At 34.8% G+C, this 22460-nt stretch overlaps 1 protein-coding gene across 2 annotated transcripts in view; it reads right to left on the bottom strand.

The window, feature by feature from the left end:
- USP47 (ubiquitin specific peptidase 47) overlaps positions 1-22460 on the bottom strand; it is a 108053-nt gene that overhangs the window by 28392 nt on the left and 57201 nt on the right. For both annotated transcript variants that reach the window (XM_027578348.2, XM_027578347.2), the window contains 4 exons: positions 20466-20615; positions 3430-3525; positions 3202-3354; positions 628-795 (listed from right to left, as the gene is read on the bottom strand). In XM_027578348.2, the coding sequence (XP_027434149.1) occupies positions 628-795; positions 3202-3354; positions 3430-3525; positions 20466-20615 (567 nt within the window). The remainder of the gene's footprint in view (positions 1-627; positions 796-3201; positions 3355-3429; positions 3526-20465; positions 20616-22460) is intronic.

Here is a 22460-nt window from a genome sequence, read left to right as displayed (position 1 = left end):
ATGAATGTGGAAGAAACAGTTTGATAAAAATCTTAAAAACTACTGACACAGTGACATAAAAGTTTTTATGACAGAAATTATCAAATCCAGTAGTTGTCAAATTATAATCCTTGGAACTATATCATTTTTTTAAGTGCCTTAAGGGCTTCATGGGAAGGGGAGGGGGAGGCTGAGGGCTCTGGCTTTCCCCTATTTCTAAAAGATTGATTCTATAACTACTTCATAAAGGAGTTCACAGCCAAAATTTTTTAAATCAACAGATCTAGCTGAAAACTTTCATTTTGCTATATGAGAAAACTACGACATAAGATTTAGAGGCCTGGTGTAACTTTAAAGGCAGAAGTGGTTTCCTGACCACTAGGTACCCTTTCCACACCACCACCCAGCTTGGTTACATAGCTACAGCAGTTCAGCCTCCCAGAAATTCACGTTCCTGCCTAAAAGTACCTTTTCCTAAAGTTTAATTATGATCACATATATGCATAAAAACAGCTTTAAAAAAGTTTTTACTTTTCAAAAATTACTTCCCCTAAAGAGAATGTACTGGTCACAATAGCTTTAGAATTATACAGCAGCTCAGAGATTATTTTATTCTTTCAACTAAACCCCACAAACTATAAAAGGTACCTTCTCAAGTCCAGGTTTTGAAATCTTTTCAGTTCCACTATTACTTTCAAGGCAGATCCCTTCATCAACACCATCATCATTCGAGAAATCATTGCTCATCTGATCACTGTGACAACTGCCTTCATTTTCTGCCCCGCTGTCAGTGCAACTTTCAGTCTGAGGGGATTTCTTAATAAAACATAATTATCTTACAATTACAAGCTAAATAAAGGGAAAACATATACTCAGTAAAATTTTTTATCTAGTGGTGTTCCGATAAAAGTGTTAACTCTTTCACAAGTTCAGATATTACTAATAAAAGTATTTATTTTAAATAAATTTATCTTCTTTTAGTGAGTCCTTAAATAAAATTAAACCAGTGTATTTAAAAGTATCTCTATTAATTTCCTTAAAATTCAAATACAATGAATTAGTGATTCAGAATTCTAATTAAACCCCAATTATGTTTGTAGTTGCAAAGTAACAATATAAATTACCATTTCTTTCACCAAAATCTATAAAAGCAGAGAACCTAAGTGCCAAAATGAGCTTTTGTTCTCAAATCCCAAAAGAGTATCATTTCTTTTCTTGAATAAAAAAGTTCAATTTATCATTGTGCTAGGTATTATAGACAATTAGAAAGAAAAACAACATTGTACCTATCCTCAAGAACTTTATATTCTAGTGCACAAGAGGTGGAATTATAACAACAAAAAAATCATACTCTTTCATGCTTTTAAGATTTTTAAATCCCTCTCATGCAAATTTTATTTGAAGGAATCTACTTCTTAGAAATCCCCAACTTCTTGCCCCCTTTTCCTTTAATATTTAATATACATACCTAAAAATGTTTTTATTTAAATAGTTTGAGAATTCTTCTCTAAGATGTAGGCTCTTTTAAGTTGTACAGAAGTTCCTAAATTAACTAATAAGCAATATATAATAATAAGCACCAACATTTGACAAGAACTTTGTTGTAGGGATTGCATCTAAACATACAGTCTTCATCTCTCAAGAAAGTTCAGTTCAAAGTGAAAACCAACTCTAGAACTCTACACTAAGTCCAAAGAGGTCATTCCTGACATTCCTTTAGGCTGGAACATCTCTTCTCCCAACAAATGGACCTAGAACTTCCTAAAAGTTCCTGTCAAATTATATCTAGGTTTTATTTATTTGTAAAAGATGTCCTTTTACAAGAAATATATTAGGTATATACAGAAAACCAATCCAATACTGACTGATCTCTGTTTGTGTAGGACCCTTATAAAGACTATGTCTACTTTGTTTTGTTTTTTTTTAAAGATTTTATTTATTTATTTGAGAGCGAGAGAGAGCATGAGCTGGGGGAGAGGCAGATGGAGCGGGAGAGACAGACTCCTCACTGAGCAGCGACCCAATGTGGCGTTCAATCCCAGGACCCTGGGATCACGACCTGAGCCGAAGACAGATGCTTAACTGACTAAGCCACCCAGGCACCCCCGGAAATACTATTTTAAATTAAACCTTTTAAAATGTAACCTGGTCATAGGTACCATTCCATGAACATCTACTTTATCAAAACGCTTTTTATAAAAGCCATAAAAAGCAATTATTGTCCTTACTGAACAGAGAAAGTAAGGCTCAGAAAAGCTGCTCTTCTATACCACATTCTCTCTTAATACTTAAGAGCACTAACTAAAACCTAATGTTTAAAATCATTTTTGAGCTTTTGAGAAAAGGCATTTTTATAACTACAGTGATGAGTTCCAATCAGAAAAAAGTGATTCATGGTAGTTTTGAAAAAAATAAAGATCACTCTCTAATAACTATGTCCAGTGATTATAAATAACCCCTATAATGAAATCAGAAGTTTCCAAAAGAAAAGAGTGGGACATTAAGAATTTCCTACTGAATCAAGGTTAGGAGAACCAGAGAATTTGGAGGGGGGTCAATGAGTGGAAAAAAATGATAAGCATTACTGGTGTCCTTCAAAGTCCCATTCTCAAACTATTTAAATAAAGTTTTAACTAAAAAACTAATTTAAAAAGGGGAAACAGATAAAATGCCTTTATTTCTAGCTTCTAGCCTAGTCTATTTTAGAGGTGTTAAATTTTAACGGAGAATAATCCAGAAACCTTAATCCTTGAAAAAGAGACTAAGACAAATACAAAAAATTAAGGCCATACTACCCGATTTGCTCATTTTCTCACTTAACATATTTGTTCTGTGTTTACTATGTACCAGAAACACAATGCAGTCCCACCTCTAGATTGGTTTGTTTTGCTAAGAAAGTTATGAAACATAAAGATTATTGCTCAAAGAAATAATTCCAGAGTTTGAGATTCTTTTTGTTTTTTCAAAGAATATCATAAGTTATTCTGATCAAAAAAGAATATCTGAGATATAATTTACAGTGGACAAAAAAAGCTTATACAAATCTAGATCTTTTAATAGAACTTGACATTACAAAATATGGGAAGAAAGCAATACCTTGTATCACAAAGACAGTCTAAACACCACCAGTGTTGTTACCCCAAATAGCTCGCTTAAACACATGACCAACTAAAATGAATTGACTAGTATCTTTTAAAAAAAATATATGAATAAATATTTTACCTCATCTTCAACATCAATAAATGTACTCATATCTAGCTCTTCAGGAAATGTCATCCGGTCATTCAATTTAATCCTGTGCATTGTTGTATAATCAAAATCAAACCTTTTCAACTGTAAGGTCAGCAGATAAGGGAAATGCAAAAACCGAAGACCCTAAAAAGAAAGGGACCTATTGAATATGGAATATAATCTCAGGTAATTTAGTATTAATTTCTACATGGCATCTACCTTTCGTGCATCACATTTCTTCTTACAACGTTCACAAAAATATTGATTTGGGCCATCCAGGATCTCTGGCTGAATAAATGCATGCAATGCTTCTTCCTAGTAAGAAAAAAAATAATTGTTTTATAATTACTTAAAAGTATTATAATGTTAATGACAAAGCCCTGAATATAAAAACTTTGCAATTACCAAAATACTGAGAAGTAGAATGGCTAGAAAATGAGGAACTCAAAATGCAAAAAGAAAAAAAAAATATCAACAGCAATATAATGTCATTATAAAAACTGAGGGACAAAATAATTGCTTTAATTCTGCATGAAATCTGTCTTTCCTAGTATTGCACATCACAGTTAATCACTTCTACCTAATTTTTACACTGACTTTACATTGTGGAATTCGGCTAAATAATCTAAAAAAAATCCTGTCTTTAGATTAAAAATTCCATACTTAGAAAAGTACATGCATCACTTCAATCTTCTTGTAGACATTCATAAACTGTACAGTAAATAATAGAACTCTGAAGAATTCACACTATGCATATATTAAAGAATCTAGTAACCATCATTTACCACTATATTTAGCGTCAATCCTTAATTCGCCACTGCACTAAAGATTGGAAAGCACTGGGCTACTTTCTCCCTGCATGTCAGATACTGCTCCATCTGAAAATGTATGAGAGCTCTTGGAGTGTTCACCCTAGTGGAACCATGTGGTTCTCTTTTCTCCATACAGCCTTAAGACAGAAGCAAGAAACTTAGTATGAATATTGTTTAAGAATCAGGGGACATAAAATTTTTAATCACTGATTTTTCACAATAAAAAATTGTAGTTAATACAACATATAAGACTGGACGGCATAATCTCAAGTTTCTTTTGTTGTGATCTCTTCACACATGGTCTAATCAGAACTACTGATCATATTTTCTTTTGATTCAGAACATGTTGCTCAAAAGATAAATAAAGGAGCTTGATCTGGCAAAATGTAAAATAGCTGACAACAAACTACTATGCACATATTGTTTCGTATAGCTCATTTTGGGATAAGAATAAAAAATAAAAAGATTTAAAATGCTTCTAACCTCACCCATCTCCTATTTTGTTCTCAGAAACCCAAGAAAGCAAGGGAGCTGAGGGTGGGGGGTGGAGTGGAGAACCAAATAGTGGGTTTTTTTCCACATGACCAAGCATTTTACTGGAGGTCACGGAAAGGGGAACATTCAGAATGATTTTTTTTCTTTAAAGTATACTTTAAGCACGAAAAAGGCAAATCCTGTAAAAGCATAACATAGAAAAAGCCATATATATAGCTTAGCATAGGCTGATATCAAATTAGTCAAACTTTCCAAATAGAAACTGAACTGTAAAACACTCAATACTTTAACAAAAAAAGGGAAGGTATGTAGAGAAAATTATGTAACTCAAATTTTACTTTACTAAACCATGTGTATCAGTCTCTGGCTAGAGTTCATAGCTAACGCTATCTTTTTCTATTTTTTTAAGTTAAAACTCAGAGAAAAGTTTAAAGCACAGAAAACTCCCATTATTTATTCAGACTCACCAACTTTTAGTATTTTGCTACCCGCTGCTTCATTCTCCCACCTCACACACATTATGTATTTTCTGAAGCATTTGGGAGTAAGTTTACATATCATGCTTTCCCTCTTAAGAGTTCTATGTGACTTTTTTTAAGAGTAAGGATATTCTTACATAAACAACAGAGTTCTCAAACTCAGGAAAATTTAAGACTGATAAAGTACTTTTGCCATATTCCAATTTTGTCAATTGTCCCAATCCTAAAAATGCCTTTCTCCCCATCCAGTACAGAACTGAATCCAGATCACAGATTACATTTGGCTGTCTCTTCAGATTCATTTTGTCTGGAACAGTTCCAAAGCCTTTTCTTCCTTTCAGGACATAAATGGTTTTTTGAAGGCCGGTTATTTTATAAAATGTCTGCAATTTGGGTTTGTCTGATGTTTCTTATCGTTAGGTTCAAGTTCTATGTATTCTTTACTAGACTACCACTTAAGTTATGAAGTGTCCTAAGGATATCACGGTCACAGGCCATGATATCGCCAACCTCCCTACTGGTGAAATGAACTTTAATCACCTGGTCAAAGTGTTATCCAGCTTCTCCACTACATACTGTTTTATCCCCTTGCAGCTAATATGTAATCTGTAAGGAGATACTTGGAGACCATGCAAAAAGCCTGTATCTTATTAAACTTTCCACCTTGGATTTAGCATCCACTACTGGATTCTTGCTTAAACCAAATTATAAAATGTTTATGAGCCAACTTAAAAATCTTTTTTTTTAGTAGGCAACTTAAGTCCATTCATATTTGATATGACGATGTTTTGTTTCATCTAAATGAGCTTATTATAATTACTATGTATACTGAGTAATATTTACTGTGTTCTTCTAAGTGGCGTGTTTTGCTACCTTTTACATTTTCCTTTGGTATTTAGGAAGGTAATTTTGTTCTAGTGCATTTATACTTTTGTTAATGCCCTTAATTTCCCTTTTTCTTACTTAAGCCTTTAGTGTCTGGTTTGCTAGTTTTATGTTATCCTTTGTCTCCTACCCATTCAGCGATCTATGATCTCATTCTACTTTCCCTTATTTTCCCCCTTCCTCTTTTTTGAGTGGTATTCCTTTTACTCCATCTAACATATAATATGCTATTCTTCTACCTATGTCCCCACCTTGTTTCATTTAGTCCTTATTTCTATAATTTAATATATTAAGTGCTCATAGTACTTTTGCTGAAGCTTCCCTGGGCTGGGGATCTCTTCATTGGATAGAGCTTATCCCCTAAAAAACTCAAGAAGGGCTCATGGATATAATAGTCAGTAATTTCTTCAATGTTCAAGAATGGAATTACTTAGTGCCATCATAACAGAAGAAAAACTTGGCTAGATGTCAAATCTTTGGCCTGTACTTTCTTTCCCTGAGATTCTGGAAATTGCTATTCTGTTGCCATGATTTGCATGCTGCTCTTCATAAGTATGATGCCAGCCCAATTTAAAGTTTAACAGTTTACCAAAATATGTCTGAATTGATTATTCTAGGTCAGTTTTTCCAAGTACATGGCAGGTCCTTCAAAAGCAGACTTAAATTTCCCTGACTCCCAGAAAGTTTTCTTGGCTTGTAGTTCCTAAGTTTTGTTCTACTGTGTTGTTTTTATTCTTCACAGACTCCCAGTTATGTTGGACATCCTTTGCCAGTCTTTCATTTTCTCTGAGATCCTTTTTACTTTCTTTCATTTTCATTCTACGTCCCTCTTTAGATTTCCATTCCATTCTATTCTCTTGCACATTTTATAGTTTATTCTTCACTTTGAACATAGTTTGGTCTTTTTCTCTAATTTCTTTCCTGAGTTTTATCAATTCATATTACATTTCCTGTTTTGTTTTGTTTTTAAATTCATTTCTCTCCTTTAATTCTTGGATACCAGGTTTTGTTTTGTTTGAGAATATTTAATTTAGTCTGGGGTACTGTTACAGCATTCTACTGTGTGGTTATTTTCCTGAGGGCTTTTTTTTGGCAAGATGGATTTTCATCAGTTGAAATGCTTTAATACGTATTTTCTGTTTTCTTCTAACAGTGATGCTGTGTAAATTTGATTCCCACCCCCCACCCACCCAACCCATCATTCTGTGGACAGCATTCTTTAGTTTGAGAGTACCTTAAACTTTTGTCAACTTAGTGAAGTGCAGTTTCTTAAACAGGTGATGGGAGTGCAGAGCTTGAGGTCGTCTTTCATTCTGCAGGATACTTAATTTTTCGCTTTCTCCTTGTTTTCTCTTCTCTTCACTACTATGACTCAGATGCATCATGCTTCTCTATTTCTCTCCCAGAGGCAAAATTCTTCTAAGGATGCCACTTCTCACTCTAGAACTCCTTCCCTGTAGCTGGTGCTATAAACGACCCAAGTCCTATTTGGCACTCTCTCTTTTGTCACGTACTGCTGTACTTTCTCCTTTTGAGGGTGGCTTTTGTCTTTATTTTGTTACATCTTTCAATCTCTTCTCTGTTTCATAGTCTCGAAGGCTTTCCACTGCATCCTCTCCACACATACAGACTTGTAGCAGCAAGTAGAAGCTCTGTTGGAATTTGGTGATTATTTTGCTACTTACAAGTAATTTGAGGTTTAGGGTGTTCTGTCTCCTAGTAATGCAGAATTTATGGGTTACCTGGGTTTTATCTGTGTTCCTTTTAGTCTATGGTTTTTGGGGAGAATGTGTAGAGATAAACAGATTCTGGCGGCCACCATTATCCTCCAAACTCAGAAACCAGTTAAAACTATATTATAGTAATTTTCTATAGCTTTTGTATTCACTTTTTAACAAGTTGTCTCCAGGTTAATCATAAATAAGATTAGACAGTTATAAAGATTAGCTTCATCTGTCCATTGAAAAAATAAATTATGTAAATGATGGGCTAATGTGGCTATATACAATTATCTTCACCTTAATGTGATGTAGATTATGAAAAATCATGCCAAACTGTATTTTACATATTAAAAAATAAGCTATGGATCATAAAAATGGAACAAAATACTACAAATACTATACCATTATTAATATACACAAAAAATTTTGCTCTGGTTACCAACAGCTGTCCTCTTAAGTATGTTAAATTACTCATGTATCATGCTTCTAAACTAGCTTTGGGTTGACTATGGTTGTTTTTCATCACTCCAGAGTGAATATAATAGATTTATTTTCTAGAGCTTAATCCTCACTATTATACAAAATATAATTTGCACATTTTTTAGATTGTAATTTTCAGAGTTCAGAACAGAACAAGAGAATTCTTACATCATGAGTTATTACAATTTTATAGTTAATGCAGAAAATCTAGGCACAAGGCAATTATAAGGTATATCCAAGGAATGACACTGCCTATGAATTCTCTCATTGTTTTTACTCTTACCCTATATATAAAATTCTTTTCTCATCATTCAATGTCTATTTTATTTTGAATGAAGAAATGGGTGCCAAAATAGGATACTTTGTTTTTCAGATCGAGCAAAAAAAGATAAATCTGAACTACCACTTGGTAACTATTTCCTAACAGATTTTAATGTACTTAGCAATCCTGTGCTATCAATATATAGTAACATGTCTTCCTTACAGATATATTCAACTACCCTTCCCAGGATATATACTTTTTGTTTTGTTTTGACTAGGAAAAGAACTTTCTCCTAAGCCACCCACTTTTTCTATTTGCAATTTTTGAGATAACCGTAGATTCACAATGATAAGAAGTAATACAGAGTCCCTTGTACACCAGTTTCCTTCAACGGTAACATTTTGCAAAACTATAGTATGATATTACAATGAGGATATTGACACTGATACAATCTACATATCTTATTCAGGTTTCCCCAGTTTTAGTGTCTACGTGTGTGTATTAAGTTCTATACAATTTTATCACCCGTATAGGTTCATTATCCACCACCATTGTCAAGAGACTGAACACAGATCCTATACAAGGAGCCCTCATTGTTGCCCTTTTATAGTAACCACCTTCCCATCCTTCCCCTGGCCCCACCAAACCTATAAGCTTTGATTAATCTGCCCCTAATTCTAAAATTTTTTCGCTCAAAAATGTTATATAAATGGAATCATATCACATAAAACCTTTTGGGACTGGCTTTTTTTCACTCAGCATAATTCCCTAGAGATTCATTCCAGTTTTAGTGTGTATCAATTTTGTTCGTTTTTGTTGCTGAGTAGTATTCTATGGTTTGTATGTATCACAGTTTGTGGAAGTACTTGCTCGCTAAAGGGCATCTAGGCTGATTCCAGTTTATGGATATTAAAAATAAAGATGCTAAGGGCATTCGTTTACATGTTTTTATGTGAACATAAATTTACATAAGTTTTCATGACTCTGACATAAGTAACCAAGAGTACAATTGCTGGGGTTTACAGTAATTGTATAGTTTTACAAAAAATTCCCTGTAACATTTCATTTTTTTTTAAAGATTTTATTTATTTATTTGACAGATAGATAGAAAGTGAGAGAGGGAACACAAGCAGGGGGAGTGGGAGAGGGAGAAGCAGGCCTCCCGCTGAGCAAGGAGCCTGATGCGGGCCTCGATCCCAGGATCCTGGGATCATGACCTGAGCCGAAGGCAGACGCTTAACGACTGAGCCACCCAGGCGCCCAACATTTCACATTTTCATCAAGAATTTATGAGTGATCCACTTTCTTCACATTGTTACCAGTTTTCTGTGCTGTCATATTTTTTATTTTAGCCATTCTGTAGGTAGAGTACTACCTTCATTGTGGCTTGAATTTGTGACTAGTGATACTGAACACCTTTTCTGTATTTTTTTGACATCTGTATATCCTCCTCTTTGATGAAATGTTGTCTGTCTTTTGCCAGTTGTCTAAATGGATTGTGGTTTGTTTTTTGTTTTGTTTTTTTAACACTATTGTATTTTGGGGCTTCTTTATATATTCTAGATAGCAGTCCCTTGTCAGATATGTGGTTTGCAGGTATGTTCTCCCAGTCTGTAGCTTCCTTTTTTTCCTCTTTGCCTGGGCTTTCAGAGAGTAAATGTTTTAATTTTGATGAGATGCAACTTATCAATTACTCCCTCTGCGGATTATTTTTGGTATCAAATCTAAGAACTCACTGCTTACCCCTAGATCTGGAAGATTTTTTCCTATTTTTTTAAATAAAAGTTTGTAACTTTACATTTTACATTTAAATCTATGATCCATTTTGAGCAAATTTTTGTACAAGGTGTAAGGTTTAAGTAGAGATTCATTTTTATGCATATGGATGCCCAATTATTCCATCACCATTTGTTGAAAAGGCCATCCTTCCTCCACTGAAACACTTTTGTGCCTTTCTCAAAAATCAGTTGGGGAAAAAAATCAGTTGGGGCATACTAGTGCAAATCTATTTCTGGGTTTTCTGTTCTGTCCCATTTATCTATATGTCTATCCCTCCACCAACACCACCCCAGTCTTGGTTACTGTAACTCTATAGTAAGTCTTATCAGGTAGACTGATTTCTCCCACTTTATTCTTCTTTTCCCTAAACTCTCTTAAGTCTAGCTACTTTTATTCCTTTACCTCCTACATAAATTTTAAAATGAGCTTGTCTATATCATCAAAAAATCTTGCAGATTTTGAGAAGAAAGGCTTATTAAATAATAACCTTGGAGAAAAGTGACATTTTTACTATGTTGAGTCTTCTAATTAATGAGCACATTGTCTATTTATTGAAATATTCTTTTCAGAATTAGTAGTTTCTTGTACATAGGTCTTGTACATACTTTGTTGGATTTACACCTAAGGCGCTCCCCCCCCCATGTTTGTAAATGGTATTGTACTTGAATTCCACTTTCTACATGTTATTTGCTAGTATCCTGATGTACAACTGATTTTTGTATGTTTATCTCATACCCTGCTATCTTGCAAAACTCACTTATTAGTTCTACAGGTTTTTGGTAGGTGCCTTAGGATGTTTTACATTAAAAAAATCATGTTACCTAAAAGGGGGGGGGCAAATTTACTTCTTCCTTTAATTGGAATGCTTTTTATTCCCACTTCTTGCCTTATTGTCTGACTAGGACTTCCAGTACTACACTGAATAAGAGTGGTGAGAGCAGACAGACATCCTCGCTTAGAAATAACCTTGACATTCTAGGGGGAAAGCATTCAGTTTTTCATGAAATATTATGTTAGCCGTAAGGTTCGTTTTTTGTTTTTTTTTTACCATGTTCTTTACTAAGTTGAGAAAATTACCCTCTATTCCCAGTTTTCTGAGTTTTTTTATTGTGAGTAGATACTGAATTTTGTCAAGTGTTTTTCCCGAGTCAAATGATGTGATGGTGTGAATTTTCTTCTTTTGCCTATTAATATGGTAGATTACTCTAATTGAATTTTAAATATTGACCAGTTTTGAATCCCTGAAATGAACCCTACTTGGTCATGGTTATCTAATTCTTTTTACATATTGCTTAATACTACCTACTAATATTTTGGTAAGAATTTTCTTACCTATATGAATTAAGCATACTGGCTTGAAGTTTTGCTTTGTTTTAACTTTGTCTGGTTTAGTATCAGGGTAAGACTAACTTCATAAAATAAATTGGGAAGGGTTCCCTCCACTTCTATTTATTGAAAGAGATTGGGTAGACTGGGTGTTCACTGTTCTAAAATGTTTGATACAAGGCTCCAGTGAAACCACCCCAACTTGGGAGACATTTTTGAGAAATTTTTAATTATGTGTTTAATACCTTAACAGGGCTATTTAAATTATCTAACTCATACTGGATTAATTATAGCTTGTGCTTTTTGAACTATTGATTCATCTAAGTTATTAGATTTATGTGTGCATAACTGTTTGTTGTGGTCCCTTATGATCCTCTTGACACGTCCATGATCTCTAGTGGTACTCATTTCATTCCTAATATTGTAAATTTGTCTTTTTTTTCCTGTCAGTCTTACTACAGGTATGTCCACTGTATTGATCTTTCCAAAACATTAGCTCTGTGTTTCATGATTTTCTCGTTTTTCTGTTTTCAGTTTCACGGATTCTGCTCTTTTCTTTATTATGTCCTTCCTTCTGCTTGCTTTACGTTACTTTTTTCTTGTTTTTCCAGGTTAGCTGGAAGCTCAGGTTACTGATTCAAAACTTCTTTTACCAACACAAGCATTTTACTAAAGGTGAGCATTTAATGCTGTTAAATTTCCCTCTCGGTACTGTTTTAGCTGTGTCTCAAAATTTTTGATATATTTTCATTTTCATTCCTTTCAAAGTGTTTTGTTATTGTTTTTATTAATTTTCCTTGAAGTCTCCTCTTAGACTCTTGGATTATTTAAGTGTGCTGTGTATTTTGCAAGTGTTTGGTGGTTTTCCAGTTATGTTACTGTTACTGATTTCCAACTTGATTCTATCATTGTTGAAAAACACACAATGATTTTAATTTAAATTTGTTGAGATTTGTTTCATGGTCTGAGGTATGATCTTTCTTGATATACAGTCCATTAAAAAGAGTGTGTACTCTGCTGTTGTTGAGTGGAACGTTTTATAAATGTTTATTAGATCCTGTTGTTGATGGCGTTGTTATCTGCTAATTTTCTCTCTAGAGGTTCTACCTATTAATTACTGAGAGGCATTAAAGTCTCCAACTATAATTATAGATTTGCCAATTTCTCTTCATTTTGGACAATTTTTCCTCATATATTTTCAGCTCTGTTATTTGGTAAATACACATTTAGCACTGCTGTCTTCTTGATGAACTAACACTTTTATTTTTTAAAGATTTTATTTATTTATTTGACAGAGGAGACACAGCGAGAGAGGGGACACAAGCAGGGGGAGTGGGAGAGGAAGAAGCAGGCTCCCCACTGAGCAGGGAGCCTGATGCGGGACTCGATCCCCGGACCCTGGGATCATGACCCGAGCGCAAGGCAGACACTTAATGACTGAGCCACCCAGGTGCCCCTGAACTAATAACCCTTTTATTATAATGACCCTATTTCTAGTAATTTTCTTTGCTCTAATGTCTACCTTATCTGATATTAATATAGTCATTTGCCTCGATTAATGTTTACATAACATTTTTTTCATCCTTTACATTTCAGCCTGTTTATGCCAATATATTTAAAGGGAGTTTTTTTGTAGCAAGCATACACAATTGGGTCATGTTTTTAAATCTGATATGCGAACTCTACCTTTTATTTGGTACAATTAGACCATTTACATGTACCTAAGCCTGCTATTATAGTTTTTTTTCTCCTGCTTTCCTGTGGATTACCTGAACATATTTTTTTTAATTCCATTTTGATTTATCTAGTTTTTTGGAGTGTTTCAGTGGTTGCTCTAGGTATATTATATACACATAACTCATCATTCTACTAGTGTCATCCTTTTACCAGTTCAAGTAAAGTACAGACTTTACCTCCCTTTATGTCCTTTTACCATCTCCTGTTTATAAAGTAATTGTCTTAAATATTTCTTCTGCATACATTTAGAACCACATTAAACAATGTTACGGTTTTGGCTCAACCATCAAATATAATTTTGGAAACTTAGGAGGAGAAGGAAAGCCTACTGTATTTACCCAGATTTTTAGCTTACCATGTTCTTTCTTCATTCCTAACATTCCTAGATGCCTTCCTTTTATTATTTCCTTTCTGTTCAGAGAATTTTCTTTAGCCATTTTTTAAGGTGGGTCTACTGGTGGCAAATTCCCTTAGTGTTCCCTCACCCAGGGTGGGTCTTGATTTCCCCTTCATTCCTGAAGAATATTTTCACTGGGTATAAGACTCTAGTTGACAGTGCTTTTTTCTTTCAACACTTGAAAAATGTGCCACTTTCTTCTGGTCTCCATAGTTTTTGATGACAAATTTGCTTATGAGAAATCAGAGTAATTTTACCCTGTAAGAAAATGTATCTTTCGGGTGCCTAGGTGGCTCAGTTGGTTAAGCGACTGCCTTCGGCTCAGGTCATGATCCTGGAGTCCCGGGATCAAGTCCCACATCAGGCTCCCTGCTCAGCAGGGAGTCTGCTTCTCCCTCTGACCCTCTTCCCTCTCATGCTCTCTATCTCTCATTCTCTCTCTCAAATAAATAAATAAAATCTTTAAAAAAAAAAAAGAAAATGTATCTTTCTCACTTGCAGCTTTTAAGATATTTCTTTGTCTTCAGTTTTCAGAAGTTTGACTATAACTGGACTTGATGTAGAGTGATTCTGGCTTATCCTGTTTGAGGTGTACTGAGCTTCTTGGATCTAGAGCTTTATACCTTCTGCCAGATTTGGGAAATTTCCAGCATTATTTCTGCAAGTATTTTTCAAGCTCTGCCTTCCTTTTCCTCTCCTTCCAGGACTCCAATGACATAAATCTTAGATCTTTTATTATAGTTCCAAAGGTCCTGAGAACTTTTTAAAAACTTTCTCCAGTCTATTTTCTCTCTGCTGCTTACAATGGGCAATTTCTATTATTCTATCTTCAAGTTCACGGATTCTTTCTGCTGTCTCCTCGGTTCCGTTACTGAGTCTATCCATCAGGTTTTTCACTTTGGTATTGCATTTTTCAGTTCTAAATTCCCATTTCATTTTCCTTTTATCTGTTATTTCTTCCCTGAGAATTTCTATTTTCTCATTTGTTTCAAATGGGCTTGGGATCTCCCACTGAAGTATTTCTATGATGACTGCTTTAAAATATTTGTCACAAATTCTAACATCGGTCACTTTGGTGTTTGTATCTGTTGATTGTCTCTTCTTTCATTCAAAATAAGACTTTCCTGGTTCTTAATATATAGAGTGGTTTTTTTTCTTTTTTTCTATTGAAACCTGGACATTTCGGGTATTATGAGATTCTGGACCCTATTTGAATCTTCTGGTTTACTGGCTTTCTTTGACACTGCTCCAGGGAGAGAAAAGGTTCCTGCTTCATTACTGCCAGTGGGAGGAAAAGTCCAAGTCTCCCACTCAGCCTTTGTTGACACCTGGGATGAGGAGCTCTTCATTACTGTTGGGTAAGGGCTGACACTCTGGCTGCTCAGTAAGCCTCTGCTGATATCTTGGCTGTGAGGGGCAGAAATGTCTCCTAAGAGCTCCCCTGATAGCCTCCATTGACACCATAGGTAGATGGGGGCTAGTCTCCTTACTGTTCAAAGATGGCAAAAATCCTGACTCTTCTCTAGGTCTCTTCTGACATCAATGGGGACAGAAAGAAGCATTTCATTCCTATTGAGGTGGGAGTGAAGGTTAGGCGTCCCATGTGTCTCTAATGACAGTGAACCAGGAGAACAGGAGAGTAGTAGTGGGAAGGTTTGTTACTGCCCAGCAGGGGTGAAACTCCTGGCTATCTACTCAGCCTTCTCTGAAACCACCCAGGCAGGGGGCTAGAAAGCCTAGTTATAAGTTCATGAGAATGGAAGTCTAGGCTCCCCACTCAGCCTTGGCTGGCAAGGGTTGAGATAGGGGCCACAGTCTTTCTGTGGTCTTTGGCTAGAACAGAATGGGTACCATCTAAAAGTTTTCTGCCTTGCTAGGCTGTCCCTTTCCTGGTCTTTTGGCTAGAGACAGCAGGCTTTTCAGTCTATGCCTGTTCCTGTTTCCAGGATGTCAGCTTCTTCAGCTCCAAGTTTGGGCTATATTAGGCAAAAAGAAAACCCAGGGAACTCACCCCATGTCATTCCTTGAGTCCTGAGGTCCCTAGTCTTTATGCCTTTTCTCCACCTTTCAGAGTCTTCTTATGTTTTATTTTATATATAATGTTCAAGACTTTCAGTTGTTTTAGCAGGAGGAATAGGGCAATGTACATCTACTCCATCTTCCTGAAAGCAGAAGTCCCCACTTTTTAAACTGGTTCCCACTATGTCCAACCACACAAATTCCTGGAAAAATGAGGGTAGAGTCTGTGGAAGAGATTTTTCTTTATGTGATGCTTACATATTTGGACAAATAGGGACCACTCCACCATCCAAATGAGTTATGTGGCTAAGCCAGACATTTAAGAATGTCCAAATCATCTGTTAATTCAGGGAAGAACCTATGATACAAACCTGTGCATACCAAACACTTGAAATGCTTATGATTTTATAAATACTTATGAATTTAACAATTTTTCATTCAAAACTTTAAAATAATCATTAAGCCATGTTTACTTAGGGAACAGAAATCTTTCACATACTCTGGTTTTTCCAAAGACACTAAATGGAACGATACAGCTAAACTCAATTTCAGACTTTTGAACACATTCTGTGATAATAAAGATATTTAAGCGTACTTACCTAATAGAATTAAAAATATACAAAGAAAAAATGGCCTATTACAGTGCCCACTGCACAGAGTAGGCAACTCAATAAATATGTTATATGACAAAAGATACCAATAAAAAGATAGTGTCTAAAATTTACTGTTAAATAGAAATGCTCCTCCCTAGTTAATGTTAAACATGAGATCCTATCATTTTTGTTTAATTTGTGAAAATACTTTCATAGTTAACTGATAAAAATTATACTTCCAATTTTTATGTATCACTAGCATGTATTTAGGACTATCTCATTAAAAAATATAAACATTATATAAAATATAAAAATATAAACACTATATAAAAAAACACTCAAATGTGCTTGGCAATAAGCAGATTCAAGGTTTCTTTGATCATGAAATTCAGAGAGACTGGTTTAGACAGCTCTAATCAATGAAAATAAAAGGTTCCAGTTACCTCACAAATCACAAGGAACAAATTTTTTTAGAAGGTTAGTAAAAGGAATTTTTCAGCTGATATTATTTTTTCAGGATTAAGGAGATATGTAAAACAAAAGTAAATTATAACACGTATTTCAGTATTCTCACTCCCCCTCAACATCCCAAGGACATAAACAGTGATGTAACAAAGTAGAGATAATCCTTAAATCACCTTATTCTAGTGCAGAGCTTCCCAAAATACATTTCTCAGAATCCTAGTATCTCTTAAAATATTCACAAATATCCCACAGAGAAAGAAAATGTTAGGTTAAGCACAGTTAAGCAAATTTCTCTACTACAGGAATCCTCGGGGCATTTAAAATAAAATATGCACAGCGAACTTCCCAAAGAGGATTAGAGTTGCACCATTTCCCAAATTTAATCAAAGAAGGCTTCTCTTAACCTTCTATTAAATCCTGTTGGAGATGAGTGTTAAACAGAACTCAGTCTGAGAGGTAAGAGAGCGGCAAAAGAGCCCTTAAATGTGGCCAGGTAAAATGAAGGCCAGAAATTTACTAAATAGCATAGCTAATAATGACTAAAAAATAATTCAGTGAAATTATGAAAAGCTTTTTTAAAAACTGTAGGCAATTCTCGCACTCATTAAAAAAGTAGTCTGCTATCAATCATGCTGAAAGGTGACCTTAAACATTTATTATGTCATAATGACAAATTAGCTAAATGCTATTTCCATTCATATTTTTATCTTAAATATTACTCTCAAGTTAATTTATTTGAACACAGAGATAAAACAACTCTAGGAATTGGATGTTTCAGATGAAGGTTAATAAAAACTTCAATTTTTAATAGAACCTTGCACTTAACTGCCTGAAATTAAGCATCACATGTTAACCTCACTGTATACACGTATCTATTATATTGTAGCTCACTGAAAGTACAGTAAACAGAGCAAAGAATTATCAATGTTGTGTATGTACGTACATGTGTTTATGTGTGTGCGTATATCCAGTAAGACAAATAGAGTCCGTGAATAAAAGTAGGAAAATAAATTTAAAAAGAGTTCAATTCAAATTAAGCCAAATATTATATAAGTCTGAATGAGATTCAACTAGATTTTTACAATTCACATTTATACCTAATTCTTTTTAAAACACATAGAATTAACAAAATACATAATGGCAAGCAGTGATATAAAACTAATTTTAGATGCTGTGTGATGATTTCTAGAGATTAAGAAATGTAGGTTATAGGTTTTGAATTCAGAAAATAGTGGGAATTTACTTACCTCTAACCAAAGTTCTCTGAAGGTAGTATCCTCCTTAGAACCCCTATCTTGGGTAGTTCACCTGCTGTAATTTCCCTAAAGAGATTCCAGCAAAGTCTAGCAAGTTTTAAGTACCCTTCTGCAAGCCCTATTAGCGCATGTGTGTTATATAAACTTGCTCACATACTGCTTCATAGCTGTAGCCTCCAATTCCCACTGAATCACCACCACCACTACTACCACCACAATCCATGTATCAATGGAGGACACTACCTTTGGAGAATTCCATTTGGAAATGTGTCCTTTTTTTTCACTTCTCCAAAAGTATCCTCCAAAGCGCCCTACTGCTGAATCTATAACGTACTTGAGGAGTGGTGGTAATCAGCAGGCAAGAAAGTGAGGACACAAAGATTTAGCTAAGCAATTGGACTTGCTGACTACTCAAATACAATATTCCAACATAACAAATAACACTAGCTTCCTCAACACTCAATTAATATGTAAAAACACTAAACTGAACATATATGTGAAAAAGCTTTCATAAAAAATACTTTCATAACCAAAGCAGAAAACATCTTTATCACCTGGGACTACCAAATATTTCCCTAGTGTATTTTGCTAAAGAAGTGCCAATATTTAAAAGTAGACTTGCTGACTACTCAAATACAATATTCCAACATAACAAATAACACTAGCTTCCTCAACACTCAATTAATATGTAAAAACACTAAACTGAACATATATGTGAAAAAGCTTTCATAAAAAATACTTTCATAACCAAAGCAGAAAACATCTTTATCACCTGGGACTACCAAATATTTCCCTAGTGTATTTTGCTAAAGAAGTGCCAATATTTAAAAATGAGTTAGGAAATAAGTCATTGAACAGACAAATGTTCATAATTTTTTAGTACGCCACTCCTACCTTAAACTACAAGGAAAAAAAAAAGAGAGAGAGAGAAAGTAAAAACTGTTCAAACAAAAATGGAAAACAAAACGAGCCACTCACATGAAGGCCAATCTCATATACTTAGGATGGCAGTTTACAAAGGGTACTATTAACAAAATTTTTCAAATCTATTCAGAAAACTGACTGAAACATAGTACAGGAAAGAAGACTCGATCTTATACTATCCAGAAAAGGTCTTCTACTTGGATTCCCACCGACTGATTCCATAACTTCTTATCGATTATTTCTTGATAGCGATATGAGAGTAGGAGGAAAAAAGCAAAGGGAAACAACTGTCCTAGAGGCCAGAGGACCAAACCATATTTGAAGCACTATTTTAGAGGATAAAGTATGGAGTAGCTTTAAAAACACTGATTTTAGGGGCACCTGGGTGGCTCAGTCGTTAAGCATCTGCCTTTGGCTCAGGTCATGATCCCAGGGTCCTGGGATCAAGCCCCGCATTGGGCTCCCTGCTCTGCGGGAGGCCTGCTTCTCTCTCTCCCACTCCCCCTGCTTGTGTTCCCTCTCTCCCTGTGTCTCTTTCTGTCAAATAAATACATAAAATCTTAAAAATAAATAAATAAATAAAAACACTGATTTTAGCTACAAGCCACCACTGCCTTGGTAGCAATAAGGCCCAAAACAATATAGCTCTTAAAGTTTCCCCTGGCTCTTAACAAATTCAGAATAAATATTTCTGAACACTCTAATTTTTAAAAATCAACTTAACTCTTTCCATGGCTCTCCTTTTGTATCAGTAAACACAATAAAAGGCAATAATAAAATTATCAAAAAGCAATTGAAAAATGGATAAGACCTTAGAAATAGATGAAAAATGAGAAAACCTTAGATAATCTCCCAGTTGGATTCTCAGTATATAAATAATTAAACTAACTTTTAATTAATCAATTAACTCATTTATATCAGATTCTTCAAATTACTGTGCTTCTACGATGCATGGTTTTTAAATTAAATTTTAGAATAAGGATGTTCCTTTAAAAAATGTGGCCTCTGTTTATCATAAAAACCAGAGGTTATGTTTCCAATTTTAAAAAATATATGAACAGGGGCATCTGGGTGGCTTACTCGGTTAAGCGTCTGCTTTTGGCTCAGAGCATGATCTCAGGGCTCTGGGATCAAGCCCCTCATTGGGTTCCTTGCTCAGCGGGGAGTCTGCTTCTCCCTCTCCCTTCCTCCCCCTCCACCCCCCTACTCATGTGCCCTCTAATAAATAAAATCTTAAAAAGATTATATATATATATTATATATATGGAACAATGTACACAAAACAAAAAGTACTTTCTGATACAAAAAATGGTCACAAAAAAAGCATTTATAAAACAGACTGTTTAGAGGTAAAAAAAAAAAGGATAAAGTGAAATAATCTAGTCATCTATCAGAAAGAATAAAATACTGAACCATGAGGCAGTACATTGAATTCACTTTCCCTTTTATACATGCACTATTAGGACTCACTGAAGGGTCAAAAATCTAGATCTTGCTAGTTTAAGAGCAGGAATTACTAACAACCCAAGAAGGTGTATCTAGGATGATACTTACAACAGATTATACCACTGTGCTATTATGTATTCTGTGTATGGTACACAAGCAGTCAGCTGAAAGGTACACACCACACTAGCAAATGCTTGACTGGACCCATAAGGCCGGATGACCAGTGGAATATCAAGATACGTGTCGATTCTCCAGCCCTCATAACCACATTCCAGACACCTCACGTAGTCCTTCAGCTTGCCTTGATATAGTTCGTTTATAAGATCAGCCTGAAAATAAGAACATTAAAAAGTATTCCTTAAAATTTATTTTTAAAATACACAAAAACTCCTACTTTTAAAAATAAGTTTCAAAGGATATTCATTCTTTACTGCTGAAGTTTTAGAAAGCTTTAAGATTTATCTAAAATTCTAATAAAAAAATGAAGGCTTGACAAAAATTAACTAAAAATCAATAAAATTAGATTAACACTAATTTAAGAACCAATGTGCAAAACTTAACTAGTTCAATTGTCTTATCACTAAAAACTCTACTACTAAGATGTTTTGTTGAAATCAGTTACCAATTTATTATATTAAGCTTCATATTATCTTTTCATTAGGTTGAGAATACACCTAATCTATCACTTTAGGCATGTTGATAATTACCTAACTAAATAGCCAGCTAGTTTTATAGCTTTACACATGTATACCACCTCTCACAATATTATATTCTGATTCCTAAAATCCTATCTTCTAGCTCAAGGTGCAAATAAAACTTTTTAAATTTCAGTAATATACATAAAGCAATTTTAAGGGAAAACATACAGCAAATTTCCTTTAAAAATGTACAGAAATTTTTTAAAAATTCCATCTCCATCAAAATACCCTCATTTAAAAGAATGGATCTCTCACTAAGTCCCCAATCTTAGCCAACTGGGGCTTCTGTCCCAAAAAAGGCAGGTAATTCCTTTAGTAAGAACCCTCCAAGTGAATGTCTTGCTTCAAAATTCTCGTACCAAAATTTGGGTATGCAGCAGGAATGCCTCAGTTGATCTTTTAGTGGAAGTGCTGACCCAAAGAGGGATATAAAAAGGGGAAGAGTAACTTAACAGCCCCTAATACCATATAAATGAAGTTACTAAAATACAATAGGACTAGGTAGAGAAACCAGGTCACTAAGTAAACTTAATTTTTTTTTCAGTATCTCTTAAGGAAGAATGGAAAAGAAGGAAAGTGTATTACAATTTACCTCTTTCATAAATTTGTATCTCTTCAAATGTCTAGGGCTTATAAGCCTTCAAACTAGGACCCGTCATCATTGTCTATATTAACGCCATTTATTTAATGAAGCCTTCTTCATTCATCTGCCTCAGACATAACTGATTATATTTTCTGCATCTGAGAGGGCATTTCTAAGTGGTTCAAACCAGTGTTTTTCAAACAGTTTTGATAATAACCCACAGTAAGAAAATAATGTATATCTCAACCCAGTACATCTAACTCTAACAAAATTTGCACAAAATAATACCCTTACTTTTGTGCTACTCTTACACTTTTCCATACTAGTCCATTTTTTTAAGTGTGGATGTAGATTTACTAAACTCATTTTATAACACATGAATGGATCACAACCTACAGTCTGAAAACTCTGGCCCAAGTCATCATAATTCCAATCAGACAGCAGACTCTCCAGGCTATCTTCCAGAATCTTCCTCCTTTTTCATCCCTGTGATCCCTCCCCAACCACCCCCCTCCCCACCCCCATCATTAGAGTTCTCTTTCCTGAGTTCTGAGCCCCACCCAGTTCAGCCTTACCATCCCACAATAATATATCGAATGCTCTTCCCACCTCTTACCTGTTCTTTTTCTACTGGAAGAAGAACAGAGTCAGATTAAGAGGAATCCTAAGTGTCAAAAGCATACCTCCTTGGTCAAAATGAAGGTAATACTCAGCTATACTTAATCTGCTATAGATTATAATTTTTTTTTAAGATTTTATTTATTTATTTGAGAGAGAGAATGAAAGATAGAGAGAGAGCATGAGAGGGGGGAGGGTCAGAGGGAGAAGCAGACTCCCTGCTCAGCAGGGAGCCTGATGCAGGACTCGATCCCAGGACTCCAGGATCATGACCT

This window comes from Zalophus californianus, chromosome 11, assembly GCF_009762305.2.
Source record: "Zalophus californianus isolate mZalCal1 chromosome 11, mZalCal1.pri.v2, whole genome shotgun sequence".
NCBI classification, from domain to species: Eukaryota; Metazoa; Chordata; class Mammalia; order Carnivora; family Otariidae; genus Zalophus; species Zalophus californianus.
The sequence above is the reverse complement of the archived record's forward strand: the minus strand, read 5'-3'. Positions and strand labels throughout refer to the sequence as shown.